General features: G+C 32.6%; 1 protein-coding gene across 4 annotated transcripts in view; it reads left to right on the plus strand.

The window, feature by feature from the left end:
• LOC143067707 (GTPase-activating protein skywalker-like) overlaps window positions 1-19577 on the plus strand; it is a 43971-nt gene that overhangs the window by 1188 nt on the left and 23206 nt on the right. For 3 of the 4 annotated variants that reach the window (XM_076241175.1, XM_076241179.1, XM_076241177.1), the window contains exon 2: window positions 17140-17733. In XM_076241175.1, coding sequence (XP_076097290.1) covers window positions 17265-17733 — 469 coding nt within the window. In that variant the 5' untranslated portion in view covers window positions 17140-17264. Of the gene's footprint in view, window positions 1-9716; window positions 9793-17139; window positions 17734-19577 lie in introns of those variants that run through there. The other variant, XM_076241176.1, reaches the window with a different exon arrangement.

Here is a 19577-nt window from a genome sequence, read left to right on the forward strand (position 1 = left end):
TGATGCCCTTCTCTTTTTTCTTGTGCTATGCCAACTACTTGGTTTATATAGAGTTATTGCTCCTACATGTATATCTTTTTTTTTTAATTTTTAGCACTTGTTGACTGCTATGCTGAAAAATATAGTAGCTAGGTTTAAAATGATAATGCTAAAATGTCCAGCACAAGAAAATCTATAGACCCTGAAATTCAGAAAAAAAAAATCATATAACACTGTACATGTATATGTGTAATTGCCTATGATATATATACGTGTACATGTAAACATTTTTAGCTCACCTGACCTGAAAGGTCAAGTGAGCTTTTCTCATCACTTGGCGTCCGTCGTCCGGCGTCCTGTGTCCGTCGTCTCGTCGTCCGTCGTCCGTAAACTTTTACAAAAATCTTCTCCTCTGAAACTACTGGGCCAAATTTAACCAAACTTGGCCACAATCATCCTTGGGTATCTAGTTCAAAAAATGTGTCCGGTGACCCGGCCATCCAACCAAGATGGCTGCCACAGCTAAAAATAGAACATAGGGGTAAAATACAGTTTTTGGCTTATAACTCAAAAACCAAAGCATTTAGAGCAAATCTGACAGGATTTAATTGTTTATCAGGTCAAGATCTATCTGCCCTGAAATTTTCAGATGGATCAGACAACTGGTTGTTGGGTTGCTGCCCCTGAATTAGTAATTTTAAGGAAATTTTGCAGTTTTTGGTTATTATCTTGAATACTATTATAGATAGAGATAAACTGTAAACAGCAATAATGTTCAGCAAAGTAAGATCTACAAATAAGTCAACATGACCAAAATTGTCAGAGAACTCCTTAAGGAGTTATTGTCTTTTATAGTCAATATTGAACAACTTTTCATCATTTTTGTAACTTGTACAAAAATCTTCTTTTCTAAAACTATGGGCCAAATTTAACCAAACTTGGCCACAATCATTACTAGGGTATCTATTTTAAAAAAGTGTCGAATGACTCTGTCTGCCAACCAAGATGGCCAACATCAGTAAATACAGTAACAGGTGAGCGACACAGGCTCTCGAGAGCCTCTAGTTTTGATTTATGCTTATTATTTTTGTGTCTGTTAATTATGAATTTTTTGCATCTAATTTCTGTTCATTATGAAGAATATTCATGGTAAAATTTGTTAAGGGGCCAGCTGAAGGACGCCCTGGGTGCGGGAATTTCTTGCTGCATTGAAGACCTGTTGGTGACCTTCTGCTGTTGTCTGTTCTATGGTCGGGTTGTTGTCTCTTTGACACATTTCCAATTTCCATTTTCAATTGTATTTACATTTAGAGCTACATTGTAAATGATCAGTATAATAAAATCTCTCTACCGGTACTCTGATATTTTTGAAAGCCCTTACTGAGTTTTCTGATTTTTAGAGTTTAACTGTTGGAAAATATTAGAGTAGGCCTTTGTTGAACATGTAAATTACGTAAATGATCAGCAATTCAAAGAGTAATTATATACCTGTATATAGACTATAGTATGTACATAAATAAATCCTGATTAGCTAACCAGTGATTTTCTTCAATAAGGGAGCGATACAGGTTCAGGAGTACCTCTTGTTACATTTAATACAATGTACACGTTTGTTATAATAATGACATATTTTGACTTAATATTTTTTATAGTGCTTTTATAAATGTTCATTGTATCTCTGTTAAGGTGTTATTGTCTTAATAGTTTATACATGTAATATACAAGTAGAATCACCCAGTCCATTAAATATTGAGTTTCCCAGAGAACATGCCTGTTTGAGCTTGGAAATTTTTGGCCATGTCTTAGTGTCTAGGACCTATCTTGTCAAAACAACTACTCAAAGATTGTTTCACCATTTCTATATGAAACTAATGAAAATTGTTATATATGGTTATATAGATAATTAGATCCTGATACATGTATACCTATGTAAGTTGGATGTACATGCATTTGATACAACATCAAATAAAACGATTGAAAAAAGTTTCCATTCTCAGTTTTATTATTAATTCTGGTCTTTCAATTAGTCACTATTACAATGTATTATACTCCAAAGGAAATCCAGGATGTAAGAGTACAAGTTCAGCTTAGTCATGTTAGTAGACAGTTATGCAAGGTTAGCTATTCTGACTCCCTGGAACCTCTTCTTTTTATGATGCAGAGCTCTGTTTACATGCATATATGTATATGTGATGTATGTAATTGATTTTAATACAAATGCCTAAATCGATAAAAAAATAAAAAATAATGCAGGTCTGAAGTAAAATTACATGCACTTATAGTAACATGTGCAGTTTTGTATATATCATTGTGAATATATGCAAATACATTGATCTTTTTTGGTATTCAATTTATTCTGCAGTATCATACATTACAGTTGGTTTTCTCATGTATTGATTTGTTGAATCAGCTGAGGGGATCAATCTTAGAGAAAACAAGAATTTCTATTGATTTTATATAGGCTCCAATCAAGGTAATGATCATCATTATAATTGGATTTCATCTTGGTGACAGGTAGTGTTGGAATTTGATTTTTATAGCTTTTTTATTTAATTTGTTGGCTATTTTGAATTGTGTTAAATTTCCACAGACATGACAGATGCTGTAGTAAATGATCCCATATATGTAATTGATCTGGAAATTTCTATTCATCTACCAGTAAATACCATGTATCAATACTGTAAAACTGAAATAAATACCAGAAAGTAATTCATTGAATCAGATCTAGTAAAGTGGGTATCATTAGGGTCTAAGCGTGACACGGGATTGCCGATTTTTTGTAAGCGTGACACGTGAAAGTCAAATTATTGTGTCGGGAAAACGGGAAATGAAGTCTATCAGGACCCGGGAAATGACAAAAAAATGAGAATTGCTTACGTACATAGTGTAAGCGAGATACGGGAATCGGACAAAACAGTAAGCGGGATCCGGGATCGGAACCCCCCAATGAGACCCCCAGTAAATTCATCTGTTTCCCTTCAATAAAGAGAAAATGAGAATGCTCATTCCCGTACTGTCATATTGTATGATATTCAAATCTAACGTATAAACCATAGAATAGTTAATTATATTTGAATATATATATACATCTACTTCAATGATTATGACTGCATATCAAGTAACTTAGTTCTACTGTACTGGTCTGTATATACATGGCTTTAAGATGACCCTTAACTACATACATGTATATGTATTAGAGATATATATAGTTATATAAAATTGAGAATGGAAATGGGGAATGTGTCAAGGAATCAGCAACTGGACCAAAGAGCGGAAAATGATCATTTATCTGTTCATAAGTACATGTATACTAATTAAGAAATAATTCCTTCATGTCATGCTCTATGCTCATTTTAACATGGGTAGGCATTATATTTGTCGACATTTTGCACTGAGCGTTAGCGAGGTGTAAAATGTGGTCAAATATAATGCCCACCATGTTAAGATGAGCATAGAGCATGACATGAAGGTATTATTTCAATTCTAATAGGACAAATACAGTATTTTTATAGGTCGAAGCGTACGAAAATACTGAAAAAATGTTTGGCTGTTCCCGTTTCCTCCTTGAGTAATCTGTGCATTGCATTTCATATTTGATAAGTTTAAAAACTATGAGCAGGGTAATTATGTAATTATATGTTGTTTCTTAAACATGCATTTTTACATCCTATCCTTCGTTTTGTAACTTGGTAAACCTGTCTGACAATGGATATTTCAGCCTTGTATTTATGGAACACTTATAAGTTGTTTCAAAATATTAAGCAGATCTATTTGGTGAAATATCTATGAATGAAAACACCTAAAATCTTATTTAAGGCCATTACAACACACAAATCCCATCATGAATAAGATACTTGTCATGGTCAGCAGTGGCTTCTGTAGGATCAAAGTGATAATTCTGTTAGACACGAGATGAAGACTTTAGAAATTGTTATGTCAGTCTGCACTGATATCCAGTAGTTCAATGCCCCAGACAAGGAAATATTGATTTGGACTAGTGAAAAATTTCAATATTTGACATGGTCATATATCATGTATATGGACAAGATATAATATTAAGTTTCCAGACTAGTAGATGAAAAAATAAAATGCATTGAAGGTCTTTTTTAAGGATTTGAGGAATACCTCAATTTATTCAGTTAATGAAATCAGATCTCAAGGAAATTTAGTTGTCTGGAAATATCTTCAAAATTATTGTACATGTAATAAACTTTCATAGAGCTGTATGCCCATTGAGATTTATAAAAAAGGAAGCAATTGGTCATGAATGAAAGAACATGTTAAAAGCTTTTAACACTAACTAAATATTGTTGGGCATACTACATGTACAGTGACATGAATTGGACATGTTTAGAGAACACTTTTGATGGGGAGGACACATTTGTGAGTGTAATATTTATATAAGTAGGATGATATATGATGGGTCTGAGGACACATTTGTGAGTGTAATATTTATATAAGTAGGATGATATATGATGGATCTGAGGACAAATTTGTGAGCGTACTATATATAGCTATTTATATAAGTAGGATGATATATACTTGAGAGTTGACACAGTTATAAGTGGTGCACACGTATTGATAGTGATGTCATAATAAACATGTCAAACTAACTTATTATCTATAACAGCAAAAATTATCAGCAGTTCAAGACCTACGTAAGTCCAATGTGAAGGAATATATAGCATAAAATTGGCCTTATAGGAGTTATTGCTGCATTGATAAACAGTTCAAACTTATGAACCTTGACATTCAACAAATTGTTTTGTATCTAAGAAATCAATAAAAAATTACATAATAATAAAACAATTAATGGCCGTTGACAGATAAATGACATTCAATTCATAATGAGTTTAGTGTCATTTCATACTATATTTTTTTCGTCATTTTATTAAAAATAAAAATTCGCGATCAGAAAGATATTTTAGAGCATTAAAAAAATTTTAAGGTCACTAATAATCATATCAGACTTTTATCATCTTTGAATATATGACTTAAAGGGATAAGAAAGTATGTATAAGGTCAGATTAAGTTCAAACCTTTTAAGATATTTTAATCAGAGAGGATATGTACAGGTAAAGGATACATGTTTTCCATGTTTTTCCAATTTTATTATTCTTATCTTTTGCTCATAACTAAATATTTATTATGAAATATATTTTTAATACATTATGTAGCAGAAATCAAAAAGATAATGAAACAAATACACATATACATGTAATGATCCATTTCTTGGTATGGTCTGTTGTATTGTCCAATGTTTTGATTATTTCATCTGTTATTCTTTTTTTTTTCATATATTTATGAATTATTGGAAATTAACAAATGTGTTATACATTCTGATTTGAATTGTATTTTCACCTACAAATATATATTTATTAATTTTTATGCAGTTAAGCTGCATTATGCGAGCACCCTAGATTTGTGTTCTACCCAATAAATGCTGAAATACTTGCCATTGTTATTATCTAGCTCGCTACTATGTTATATATAACTAATTGAACACTTTTTTAATACTTTTTATTCTGGATAACAAAAAATATGACCAGAAAAACCTAAAATGATCGTCGATTTATCCAAAAGTTTTAAAGTTACACATAGGAAGTAGTGCTTATTCAGAATCTTTGTGTAGTTCATTATGACTTGTGCTTTTAGCTAAGATGTCAAAGAACAACTGTATGAAATATTTAATCGCCGAAAATCTCTTAAGACAAGTAGTTTAGATTTCCCAAATGACAAAAGTCGTAGGAATATTGTTTGTCATCAATACGTAGTACAAGTACGTCAGTAGTCTATTATATAATAAGTTCAACTGTTCATGCTGTTGGCGGCAATTTCAAATTAGAAAAAGAAATTTTCGTAGCTTTTCAATTTGGAGGCAGGTGTGCAAATTAGCGGTGGTCCGAGGTCCGCGACCTTCCACTTTTGCAAGCGGAATTTCGACTAGGATAGTGGTTTTTTTAGCTACGTCCGACGTAGTCACCTTCCACTTGAAAGAGAATAAGAAATTACTTTGCAAACCTTTTCACCATGTTCACCAAAGTCTCCAATTAAACGAGCTAAAAACTTATTTTTATCATTATTATTCATGACAGCGATGTTCATTTTGTTCAACCGCTAGCTTTATACAGAAAATCGCCGACAAATATTGTATAAATTCGAGTAAAGTCGTATCTGATAGACAAGAACAACATTGTAAAACATAACAATGGCGGCCGTGAAGACAATATCGGACCCGATTCCGGAAGCGGATAAGGGTAATTCCGGGTTTGGCGATCATTTACAAAATAAATCCATGCAGGTGAAAAAATACATCTATGCATGGTAAAAAAGAAAGAAAAAGCAGAAAAATATTTTATTCAGAAACTCAAAATTACTTTTTGACAAATTTTAATTTAAAAATCCAATACAACGTGACAGCTGGGAACAGTATATCTAACAATATACATGTTCATGGTCACAGTCTAAATTTTCTTTATAAATGATAAATGATGATAATGCATGTGAGATGCTTTTAAAGTGTAAACATATTACTGCAATTTCGAAGGGTTATTTGTTTTTCTCAATTTTGAAGGGTCAATTAAAGTAGCTGAAAGTTTCTTTCTTTATTTTCACAAATAATGCAACTATATTATATATACCTTAATGTAAGTAAATCATATGATATATAGGTGTCATTCTTTGGGCCACTCTACCCCCTCCTGTTTGATAACTTGGAAACGGTCGAGCTCCCCACCCCTAAACCATATGAGGGGCAGATCCAGGATTTTAGGTTAACAGGGGCGCAAACTTAAATTTTCGCCGAGCAGAGTGAAGCTAAAATAAATTTGAGGTAAAATTATCGGAATATTCTTTATTAAGCTGAGAATAACCCATGCTTTGCAAATTTAAGGGGGGTGCAAGCCCGCAACCCTCCCCCGTCTGAATCCGCCCCTGCATATATTCAAGTATAGGACAATATAATAAAAAAAAATGAAATATAGGGGGAGTCCCTGGAGTTACCCCACCCCCTCCTGTTTGAGAACTTGGAAGCGGTCGAGATCCACACCCCTTAACCATATATATTCATGTTTGTGACAATATGAAAAATCAAATGAAATATAGGAAGAGTCGCTGGGGTCACCCCACCCCTCCTGTTTTAGAATTTAAAAATGGTTGAGATCCCCACCATTAAACCATATATATTCATGTATGGGACAATAATATTATAACAAATCAAATGAAATATAGGGGAAGTCCCTGTGGTCACCCCAACCCTCCTGTTTGAGAACTTGGAAATGGTCGTGATCCCCACACCAAAACAATATATATATTCATGTATGGGCCAATATAACTAATTAAATGAAATATAGGGGGAGTCCCTGGGGTCACCCTACCCCTCCTTTTTGAGAACTTGGAAACCAATGAGATCCCCACCCCTAAACCATATATATTCATGTATGGGACAATATAACAAATAAAATGAAATGAAGGGGAAGTCCCTAGGGTCACCCTACCCCCAGTGGCGGATCCAGAAATTTTCATAAGTGGGGCCCACTGACTGACCTAAAAGGGGCCTGCTCCAGTCACGCTTCAGTGATTCCCTATATAAGCAACCAATTTTTTTCCCAAAAAGGGGGCCCCCTGCCCCCTAAATCCTCTGCTTACCCCTACCTGTTTGAGAACTTGAAAACCGTTGAGATCCCCACCCTTAAATTCATATGTATGGGACAAAACAACAAATCATTTACATTTACTATGGGCAGGTCAGTCAGACCTCACCTTTGATCCCTGTTGTGGTGAACATTTGTCTGATTCGTGTCTCATAACTTTTGTACTATAGAAAACAAACTCAGTTTTCTTTCCAGGGAAACGGGTTGCCTTGGTTTTTGGTTAACTGCCTTCAGCGCTTACAGCGCTTTGATTATCTTAAATGATTTCTTCCCTTTTGGTTATAATTAGTGTTGTTTTTGAGAAATTAAAATCAATATTATAATTATCAAAACTGGAAATAAAACTTTCACAATAAAAATAACAATCAGAGGCAGAATTATATTAAAATGCATTATCAAACATATGTTGTAACTCTTACATGAAGCTTTTTATGGAGACAGTTGAATGAGCATACAACAAATAAATGCAGGATTGTCAATTTAGAACAATAACAGTTAACTCCCTTTGCATATAATTTGTTGTTGTTACAATATATATAAAGGGTTACAGTTATTTTGTTACAATTACATCATTTTAAGTATTATCCTATTTTATATATTAAAACCTAGATGACTGCTTAATATTATCAGGTCATTATCTTCAAAATACCTGTGTAGTCGATCCATTAACAGAATAGGCCAATTTTCATTCATATTTCAAAAATTAATGTTAGTACCAGTAATTATAAAACAGTGTATATAATATTATTTCCAAATATTTGCTATTGACTGTATTGTACTGTCATTTTGATCTAAAAAATAATAATTTTACAGTACCCAGTCTTTGTCTATTTTTTTTTTATTATCATGCATATCAAAGGGAGCCTTTAGCTTTACTCTTAATTGTATCTACATCTATCTGTATGTCAGTCTGTATGTCCGTACATTCCAGAATTAGTTTCTGTTATTTAACTTTAGTTTTCTCAAACCAAATATGATGAAACTTTTACACAATGCTTATAACCTCAAAACACAAGTTTTAATTAGGGTGGTGTCACTTTCACCTTTCTAGAGCATGTTGAGTGTTGCTCCTTTACAAATGAAAAAATTGATGAATTTTTTGTTTCCATTCTGTAACTTTAATTTGTCTCAACCAAATGTTTTGAATCTTTATACAAAACGCTTATTACCGAAAAAAAAACACAGATCAAGTTTGAATTTTGTTGGGGTTTACCAATGGAAAAATTGCTGAATTTTTCGTTTCCGTTCTCTCATTTGAGTTTGCCTGAACAAAAGGTTATGAAACTTATAAACAATGCTTATTAGCACAAATTTCAGTAAAAATCTAAATTTTCGTGGAGTCACCTTTTAATGTTCTAGAGTAATGTCCTTTACAAATGGACAAATTGCTGTAACTCAGTTCTCTAACTTTAGACAAATTAGTTTGCCTAAAACAAATGTTATAAAACTTATACACAATGCTTGTAACCACATTAAAACAGATAAGTTCGAATTTGGTAACTAGCGTCACTTTTACTGTTCTAGAGTTATGTCCCTTTGTATCGTTATATGCAAGTGGGGGCATCATCATGTTTTAGTTTTGAAAAAGTGTCACCTTGTGGACACAAATCCTCTGAAAATGTGGAAAGGATCCACCTTTTTGTGATGAAAATTATTAAAAAAACTGTATGACTAAGTCATCTTTTCATTTAGAATTAATAAAACAATTTATTCTAATTTTCATCTTGTGATATCATAGTATGTGACGTAAAGTAGTGTACATGTATTTTAAAGCATAAAACGGGAAATGTGCCAGACAAGTTTATATGATTGTAAAAATCACAAATTAAGAAGATCTATATTTGTCTTACATTTGTACATGTAAAAAAACAAAAAAAAAAACACCTTGAAACTTGAAGCCAATACTGTATGAAAATATTAAATGTCACTAGGAAAATTGGGTTAAGGTTCTGAAGGAATACAAATGAACTATGAAGGTGATATTAATTTGATAGTTTATGTTAAATACCAATCCTTTTATAGGTGATGTGATGATTTGCATATATATTGTCTGACAAATATAAATGAATTTAATTAGGTGTAAACATTTGTACTTGTAATGTAACACAGTACATGATTTTATACATTTCCTGAAATCAGTGGATGGTGGAAGCCTTCAAGGGTAAATTGTTATGTTTTAATTTTTTTTAATTATGTCAGCTGTTGCTATAAGAATAAATGCATACATGTGTACATGTTGCAACATTTTTTTTTTAATTTGATAAACCTATTTTATGATGAATATATTGACCAACATTCATGACATCCAGTCGCAAGAGAGGTTAAACTTATCGATTCTTTCGTTTAGTATATAATAAACTTATTCTTAAAGGTTACCAGTTCAACACTGTTATGATTTGAATTTTGAATATTGTTTTTATAGGTACAAATATTGATTTTTATATCAATAAATTAAAACAAAAAAATATTCTTGTTTAACATCATACATTCACTGTTCTATAAACTATCAATATCTTTATATTTTGGCATTGAACAAGGTCATGTTTAGCTCTGACTGTTTATGACGTCTAAATCCATTGTTAGTTGGATGTGAACTGACTGAACTGACTGATATATTAGTATTTCATACTGTACATGAATTTGTTAATAGTCCTTTTGGCTTTGAACTATAGCTAGCTATTAGTACTGCAAGCACTCAAAGATCTATACTTTGTGTCTTTTGTGTTTTTGTTAGTTTAATTTTTTGCTTTGTATCAATCTGATGATTAAAGCACTGTTCAACTGATTTTAATAGTTTGTTCTTTTTTTATGCCCCACCTAGGGCATTATGTTTTTCTGTCTGGGTCCATTCCTTGGTTTGTTGGTTAGTTTGTCTGTTTTTCCGTAGGTCTGTCCCAATTCAGGTTAAAGTTTTTGGTCAGTCAGTTTTTGCTGAATTTGATTCAAATCAACTTAAAACATGTTCTCTCATATGATCTCTCTTATTTCAATGCCTCTTTTTGTCCAGCCTGCGACTTTTGTTGCAGAAAGCTCGACATTAGGATAGTGATCCGGCGGCAGTGGGGTTAGCTAACTTCTTAAAAGCTTGATATTTTAGAAGGTGGAACTTGGAAGCAAGGTTGGGCGGTAAATACCACCCCCGGTATTTACCAGTGGTATTTACCGGTATTTACCGCCCCGGACAATACTCCCCAAGTGGTCAATACTGGCAAATACTGGTCAATTGAAATTTTCATGGTTGTTTCTACTATTAATTGAAGTAAAATCTTGATAAAAGTCAAATATAATGTGTCAGCTTATAAAATTAATGAATTTGATATGTTTTATTAATTTATAACACTTATTCTTACCGATTTAAAATTTAGTTTTTATGATATTGCATACTTATATACAAATTTATATCTTATTTCAACATGTTTAAATCAATATATTTTTATTCAAAATGTATGATTTTAAAGGTAATTAAAATTAAAGGTAAATAAAACTACAGGTAAATGAAGTTACATGGGTCTTTTTACCTATCACCTGGCATTGCTAGGTGTGAAAATTTAATTACTATAAAAAAAATAAAACAACAGCCTCCAATAAAAGTTGACAGTACATGGGTTGAAAGTAATAAAATTGATATATGAAGACTCCCTTAAACAATAAATTATTTCCTGTCCATAGCTATTTAACTGCGAGATTAAAACCTTCTTTATGCTGGAAATAGAAATTTGAAGCAGGGATAAAAAGTTTTTATCTTTTACTATAATATTATGCACACATTAATCAATGTTGATCCCTCTTTGAATTTACAATAGAATTAGAAATGAAAGCATTAAAAATGATTTAAACACTTTCTATATAAGTTAATTATTAATTGTAATTATAATTGACCAAGTAGATAGTGGTTTTTATAGTTATGACCACTCAAAATTTCAATCGACCAGTATTTGCAGGTATTTCCCAGTATTTGCCAGTATTTCCCGGTAAATACCGGTATTTACCACTGGCACGGTCAATACTAGTATTTTTTGCCAACCTTGGGTGGAAGACCTGAATGCTTCATACTTTGTATATATACAGTTGTAGATACCTCATGTTACGAAGTTTCCGTCTGTCATATGTCCAGTGTCCTTGACTCCTTGACCTCATTTTCATGGTTCAGTGATGTGACTACTTGAAAAAAAGTTGTAATTTTTTGTTATGTTAATTTCTCTCTTATTATGAGTAATATGATAACTATATTTGGTATGTACATACATTTGTACCTTGGAAGGCCTCATGCCCGTCAGATGGTTTTCACTTGACCTCAACCTCATTTCATGGATCAGTGAATAAGGTTAAGTTTTGGTGGTCAAATCCATATCTCAGATACTATAATCAATAGGTCTAGTATATTCAGTGTATGGAATGATTGTAAGGTGTACAAGTCCAACTGACAGGTGAAATCTGACCTTGACCTCATTTTCATGGTTCAGTGGTTATAGTTAAGTTTTTGTTTTTTGGTCTGTTTTTCTTATACAGTATGCAATAGGTTTACTATATTTAGTGTATGGAATGATTGTAAGGTGTACATTTCAGCTGGCAGGTGTCATCTGACCTTGACCTCATTTTCATGGTTCAGTGGTCAAAGTTAAGTTAATGAAATTTGGTCTTTTTTTCTAACACTATATGCAATAGGTGAACTAAATTTGGTGTATGGAAATATTTTATGATGTGAATGTCAGTCTCACTGGTTTAATTTGACCTTGACCTCATTTGCACAGGTCAATGCTCAGAGTTAAGCGTTTGTGTTTTTCTTAAACTATAAGCAATAGGTCAACTGTATTTGTCGTATGGAAGAATTGTAAGCTGTACATGTATGTCTTGCATTTGTTTGTTCATTCGTCCATCCATCTGTCCTGCTTTAGGTTAAAGTATTTGGTCAACTCAAGGTAAACTTTTACAAAGTTGGAAGTCCAATCAACTTGAAACTTAGTGCACATGTTCCATATGACTTGATCTTTCTTATTTAAAGCCACATTAGAGGAGTTTTTATCCTTATTTCACGGTCCACTATACATACTAGAAAATGATAGTGCAAGTTGGGCATCCATGTACTATGGAGACATTCTTAGTTTGTGCTGTAACAACTTTGTCCCAGGTTAGTGGGAAGGAAATGGGGCTAGAAAAGGAATACATCTTTATCCCTGCCACATTCTATATGTGTCTGTCTAAAGTCTAGAGCCTGTAATTTAGTGGTGGTTGTTAAAATTCACAATATATATGTTAAACTGTCTTTAACAGGCTATTATTTAAACTTGGAATTATTATTAATTATGGAATTTTATTAATTTCTTGTGCTTGAAATTTCTAATAAATTCCATGTTTATTCTGTACTTCAATGGTCTGTGCTGCACACAACACTTTCTTTTACAAAGAAGATAGTACATTTTCAATGGAATGTACTGTGCCGCGCACAACACTATCTATACAAAAAACATTATATGGAAAGTGTTATGAACCGCTCAAAACATTATTTTATCATATATTTAGTAGTAAATACAGTAGTTTTGCATATTTGATAAATAGCCAGCTGGTTAATCCAAATCGCGCAACTTTGATGCGCACCCTTATCACACCCCTACCTTTTTTTTTTTTTTTTTTTTTTTTTTTACATGACGACAGTTTTGGTTTTTTTTTTTTGCTTAAGAAAAATTTTCCTCAAAATAGGTCCTATAGAACGGTCATTCAGGCGTGACGCAATTTATTGAATGACATCATTGTTTGGTATGTGACGACAGAAACGTCAAGTTTTCATATTTTTTGGCACACTAAATGGAACTATAAAAAATACAAAACACAAAAAAAAAATACAATAATAAACAAAATATTTTTAAAACAACAGCATGCAAATTGTAAGGTAACCTAGGTGCTTTGGATAAGTAATTGAGCAGTTCTTTTAATGCCTTTGAAACAAGACAAAAGTAGAACTAAAGGTTACCCAATGCTATGGATCAGAAAACAGTTCATATAATATAATACTCTTCTGTTGAAATATATGAGAAAGTGTATATAACATGGCAAAATCTGTATCACATGCCGTATCACCCTCGACCAATATCATCCCTCGGGCCTAAAGTCCCATGGGCTGATATTGGTGTCTCGCGATGATACGACATATGATACGGATTTTGCCATGTATTATTCTCTATATACCAAATAAACATGGAATTTATTAAAAATTTCAAGCACAGAAAATTTTGCAAATTCCATAATTAAAAATAATTCCAAGTTTAAATAATAGCCTGTTCTTTGCTTTATGTTTATAATTTGATTTGATAATGAAAGCTCTGGGTATTAAGTTAGTGTACAGTTGCATATCTATTACAAATTGAAGTGTGGAAATGGTAGAAATATATTGTTTGGTTACTTCCCCTTAAACATACCAGAAGTCTAAGATAAGTAAGAAAAAATGTTTTAAAGAGAAATTATTTACTCTCTGTAAGTAGAACAAACTAAGTAAAATTACAGGTTTATTTATATAGAAAAATCACCAAAAACATATATTTTGTAGATTTTGAGAAATTTCCCTAAAATTATCATGGGGATTGATGGTTTTTGATATTAATTTTCACCAATAAGTTCGTATCAAACATTTCTTAGCTTCAGCAAGGTTATTTTAATGTTTGGATTAAGTTATTCCATCAAATGTGTACATGTCTGAGCTATTAAAATGTTTTGGGACCCTTTTTTGCAGAAAATGAATCTTTTTTCGATCTAAGACGGCTAATTTTGAAGTGAAGTATGCACAGTTGAGTGTTTTGCTATAAATCAAATCAAAGACCTAAAACTGACAAAAAAAATCTAAAAACTTTGCAATGCTCCCCAATTTAAATTATCATGCTTCAGAGAAAGAAAGGGCTAGAGAACTGGATCATCTCATGACATATATAAGTTTACATATGAAAAAAAAGCAATTCAAACAATCTATTTTTTATTTGAATGTCAAATCATTCAAGTAAAAAATAGATTGTTTGAATTGCTTTGTTTAACCCCGCCACATTATTTATGTATGTGCCTGTCCCAAGTCAGGAGCCTGTAATTCAGTGGTTGTCGTTTGTTTATGTGTTACATATTTGTTTTTCGTTCATTTTTTTTTACATAAATAAGGCCGTTAGTTTTCTTGTTTGAATTGTTTTACATTGTCTTATCGGGGCCTTTTATAGCTCACTATGCGGTATGAGCTTTGCTCATTGTTGAAGGCCGTACGGTGACCTATAGTTGTTAATGTCTGTGTTTTTTTGGTCTTTTGTGGATAGTTGTCTCATTGGCAATCATACCACATCTTCTTTTTTATGCCCCACCTACGATAGTAGAGGGGCATTATGTTTTCTGGTCTGTGCCTCCGTCCGTCCGTCTGTCCGTCCGTCTGTGCCTCCGTTCGTCCGTCCACTTCAGGTTAAAGTTTTTGGTCAAGGTAGTTTTTGAAGAAGTTGAAGTCCAATCAACTTGAAACTTAGTACACTTGTTCTCCATGATATGATCTTTCTGATTTTAATGCCAAATTATAGTTTTGACCCCAATTTCATGGTCCACTGAACATAGAAAATGATAGTGTGAAGTTCAGGTTAAAGTTTTTGGTCAAGGTAGTTTTTGATGAAGTTAAAGTTACATCAACTTGAAACTTAGTACACATGTTCCCTATGATATGATCTTTCTAATTTTAATTCCAAATTAAAGTTTTGACCCCAATTTCACGGTCCACTGAACATAGAAAATGATAGTGTGAGTGGGGCATTCGTGTACTATGGACACATTCTTGTTATATTATATATGTCATGAGATGATCCAGATGTGATGTTCATATGTAAGACTGAAGTTAACAACCCAGGTCATTTAGGAGAGGAATATTTCCCTTTTCCTAGCATTGTTTAACGTGTCAACAACTTCCTTAATGTCAATGTCAAAATCAGAATGAACGTGCAGCAGTACAAGTGAAGAAAGTCTTTCTTGTCCCATGGTCAATCTCAGATACGTTTTTACCCGTTTCAGAGTGCTGAATTTCAGAGCGTTCAGCAACCGTTAAGGGTGAGGTGGCATGGTGAGAAATATTTGCAGAATACAGAATGTATTTGGGTAAAGTTCTTTCAGCGTCATATCCAATGTTGCACAGAGTTGCCATGGTCTGATTTCTAAGATGGATAAATATCCCATCTTGCAACCCATCTTTTAATGTGGAGAAGAAACTGTTTATCTGATTGAAAATCGGACTCGTAGAAGCAAAACATTCAAATTTAATGGTCCTGATTCAATTTTTTAAGATTGTTTGGAAAAAGCATCTGGGCAAGAACACTTTCTTCCAAATTGACAGGACGATCTCGTAGTTCGTTTAGTAGATCATCTATGACTGTTGTGGTTTTTTAACAAATTGAATGATTTTTTTTTGCCACTTCGTTTGTGCACGCAAGTGCGTTGTTGCGTCAATGGTAGCTACGCCACTGTACTTAGATAAGCTATTGGATGTGTCTTCCATCAGGCTTTTATAAGCAATCAGATGTGTCTTCCATCATGCATGTACGTGTATGGGCTATTTGGTGTGGTCCTTTTTATGCTGTTTCTTTTGTTTCATTCTTAAATGAAAGTCACTCCTCCCATGACCAACAGCCTCACAATTATAAAGTCATTTTCAGACTACCAGTACCTATCTTGAAAAAGACTAAATACCAGCTATAATTGCATTTTGTATTTAGCATACATATATTTATTAGAGATATAAGATAAGATCATGTTGCACGCTTAACTTTTACGTTCCTAGCTATAGGCAGATATTCATATTTTTCATAAAAATTGCATTTTGCATATTAATGTTAATGAATATATTTTGGAGAGGCACATGTACATGTATACACTTCAAAGATTGAAATTGAAAATGGAGATAATTGCAGAAACAAGTATTACAATGTAGTGTAATACAAAAACCCAGAATAAATGTTTAGGTTGAAAACATATTGATATTTAATATTTGAGCATCAAAGAAAATACTGTTAACATAAATTTTAAATGTTGAGTTTTATTATGTATTTTGAAGTGCACATGTATGCAATAAATATTTTAAATTAAAAAAAAATATTATGAGGTTTATTATCTGTCTGAATTTTAGAGAATACCTGCTGTATTTCAGTTTATGATTTTAATACATTTGTAGCATAGTTAGGTTCATATATTTTATTGTTGTGTATACATGTTATACATGATATGTAATATTATGAATGGATAAATTAATATTTTTGTCCTGAGGATAAGAACAAGCTTGGTTGTGACACGTGGTACAGAACTGTCTGAAGTCATTGTTTGTCTGTGTTTACTTTTGTTCTTGCACAGATAAATCATTTCAGCGTGTACATTGTTTATTTTACGCAGGAAATAAAGAAAATAATAATTCAAAACTATAAAACATAAACAGTTGAGAAGAGGTTGACATAAAGGGTAGACAGCCATGTTATCTTAAACTGAATATTTAATTGAACTTATTTATTTTAAGGTGATAGAAAGCACACATTAAAGACAGATCAAAATATAATGAAACAGCCATAAAGTAGGAATGGAAAAAATAATTACAGTGTAAAAAGATCATGTGAAAATTGGGTTAAAAAATGGGGTAGAAATATGCATGCCGTTATTGAAAGAGACAAATTGATCAGTGAGAGCAGTCAGAAGGAAGAAGATAAAAATGAGAAAGAAGAAAAGAAAGAAGTAGTTGATACTCAGGAAGAAATAGTAACTAGTCAGGAAGAATTAGGTAATAGTCTGGATGAAATAGTTAATAATCAGTATGAGATTGTGGCTGCAGAGACTGTGGTATCAGGATTCTCAGAACTAGTTGACAAATCAGCAAGGGAGATGACTTTCTCAGAGGAATATTACACCTCAAATGCCAACGATTACGACAGCTATGGTGCTGTTATGACTGGATTGAAAAACAATGATCTGGCAGTAGTCAAACATGTATTGCGAACAAACAGTTGGTTACCCAATCATCCATGCCGGGAAACTTTGTGGATGCAGATCTGTAAATACTTACATAAAGCTAAAGGAGATGTGTACACAGAGTTAGAAGGGGATCTATTAGGTGACAGTAAGTATACTTGTTATGGTAAATACATTGAATTAAAAGACGTATAACATGTATAACAGTTATTTAAAGAAAAAGCGTTCTTCTGAATGTTAAAACTTTGGATTTTGTTTGGTAACATTTTGCCTGTGATCTTGCTGACTGGCATCTTTTGTATCATAATCATTATCCTGACACACAAATAAAAACATCATTATATCAGTTTAATTGACTACTGGTATTCATAATAGGCAATATTATGTTTGTTTTCTGATGTACATGTATAGCCAGCTAGCCCTACCTTTCATTTAGTCTTTAGAGTTTAGACTATAGTATATCTACATGTAATGAGGACCCTGCTCATATCAAAATATTTAATGAGGGGGGGCAAGGGGGGTCCCCATAACAGCAAAACAGTGAATTGATTTGGTGAAAAACAGATAACAAGGAATTGAAAAGGGATAATAGCAGATAACAGGAAATGAAATATGAAAATAAATCTGCCCAGGACCAATCCAGTAGATGACTCGTAGATCTTAGTATATAGTTATCAAAAGTACCAGGATTATAATTTTATACGCCAGACGCGCGTTTCGTCTACATAAGACTCATCAGTGACGCTCAGATCCAAATAGTTAAAAAGCCAAACAAATACAAAGTTGAAGAGCATTGAGGACCCAAAATTCCAAAAAGTTGTGCCTAATACGGCTAAGGTAATCTACTCCTGGGGTAAGAAAATCCTTAGTTTTTCGAAAAATTCAAAGTTTTGTAAACTGAAAATTTATAAAAATGACCATATAATTGATATTCATGTCAACACCGAAGTGCTGACTACTGGGCTGGTGATACCCTCGGGGACGAAACGTCCACCAGCAGTGGCATCGACCCAGTGGTGTAAATAGTTATCAAAAGTACCAGGATTATAAATTTATACGCCAGACGCGCGTTTCGTCTACATAAGACTCATCAGTGACGCTCAGATCCAAATAGTTAAAAAGTCAAACAAATACAAAGTTGAAGAGCATTGAGGACCCAAAATTCCAAAAAGTTGTGCCAAATACGGCTAAGGTAATCTACTCCTGGGGTAAGAAAATCCTTAGTTTTTCGAAAAATTCAAAGTTTTGTAAACAGAAAATTTATAAAAATGACCATATAATTGATATTGATACCGAAGTGCTGACTACTGGGCTGGTGATAACTTGTGGTATGGACCTAGAACATTGTAATTTGTGTAAACAAGACGCTTCCACCGTTGAGGCAGTTCTGCCTTTTGTTCCGTAACTTGTACAATAAGTTATAGTATGATTGTTGAATTTTTCTGAACGAAATTACTACTTTCTGTTTTTGATACAGGGATATTTTTAATCTAGGGCATTTGAGGGATCAATTGTTAATGATTTAGGTTTTTTTATTTAATTTTTGAAAATAGTGCAGCCAGTGACACTTTATTATCAATTTGATTTTTAGAATTTTTTCTTCTGAAAAGCAATTATATATACTTTACAAGTAATAAAAAAAACTATGATTCACAATATATTTTTTTTTATTTAATGACCTCATGATAAAACTTACTTATAAAATACAAAAATACCCAGATCAGTTGAGACAGGACATGTAATTGAAACATGCATGCCAGTTATGGTTCTTCTGATAATAGAAATTGACTCAAGTGACAATTCTGATAGTATAAAAGAATTTGGACCTAGTGAAAATTTGGATGACACCAAGTGAAACACCAATCATGCATCTTATGTGAAATTATAGAATATGGAAAATTTGGGTACAGCATTGGAGAAGCTGTAGGATTTTAAAAAGGGTATTTGTCGAAAAATTAAACTGAAGACACATCTTTATTTGCATCAATGGTT

The sequence above is a fragment of the Mytilus galloprovincialis genome, chromosome 3, assembly GCF_965363235.1.
Source record: "Mytilus galloprovincialis chromosome 3, xbMytGall1.hap1.1, whole genome shotgun sequence".
NCBI lineage: Eukaryota > Metazoa > Mollusca > Bivalvia > Mytilida > Mytilidae > Mytilus > Mytilus galloprovincialis.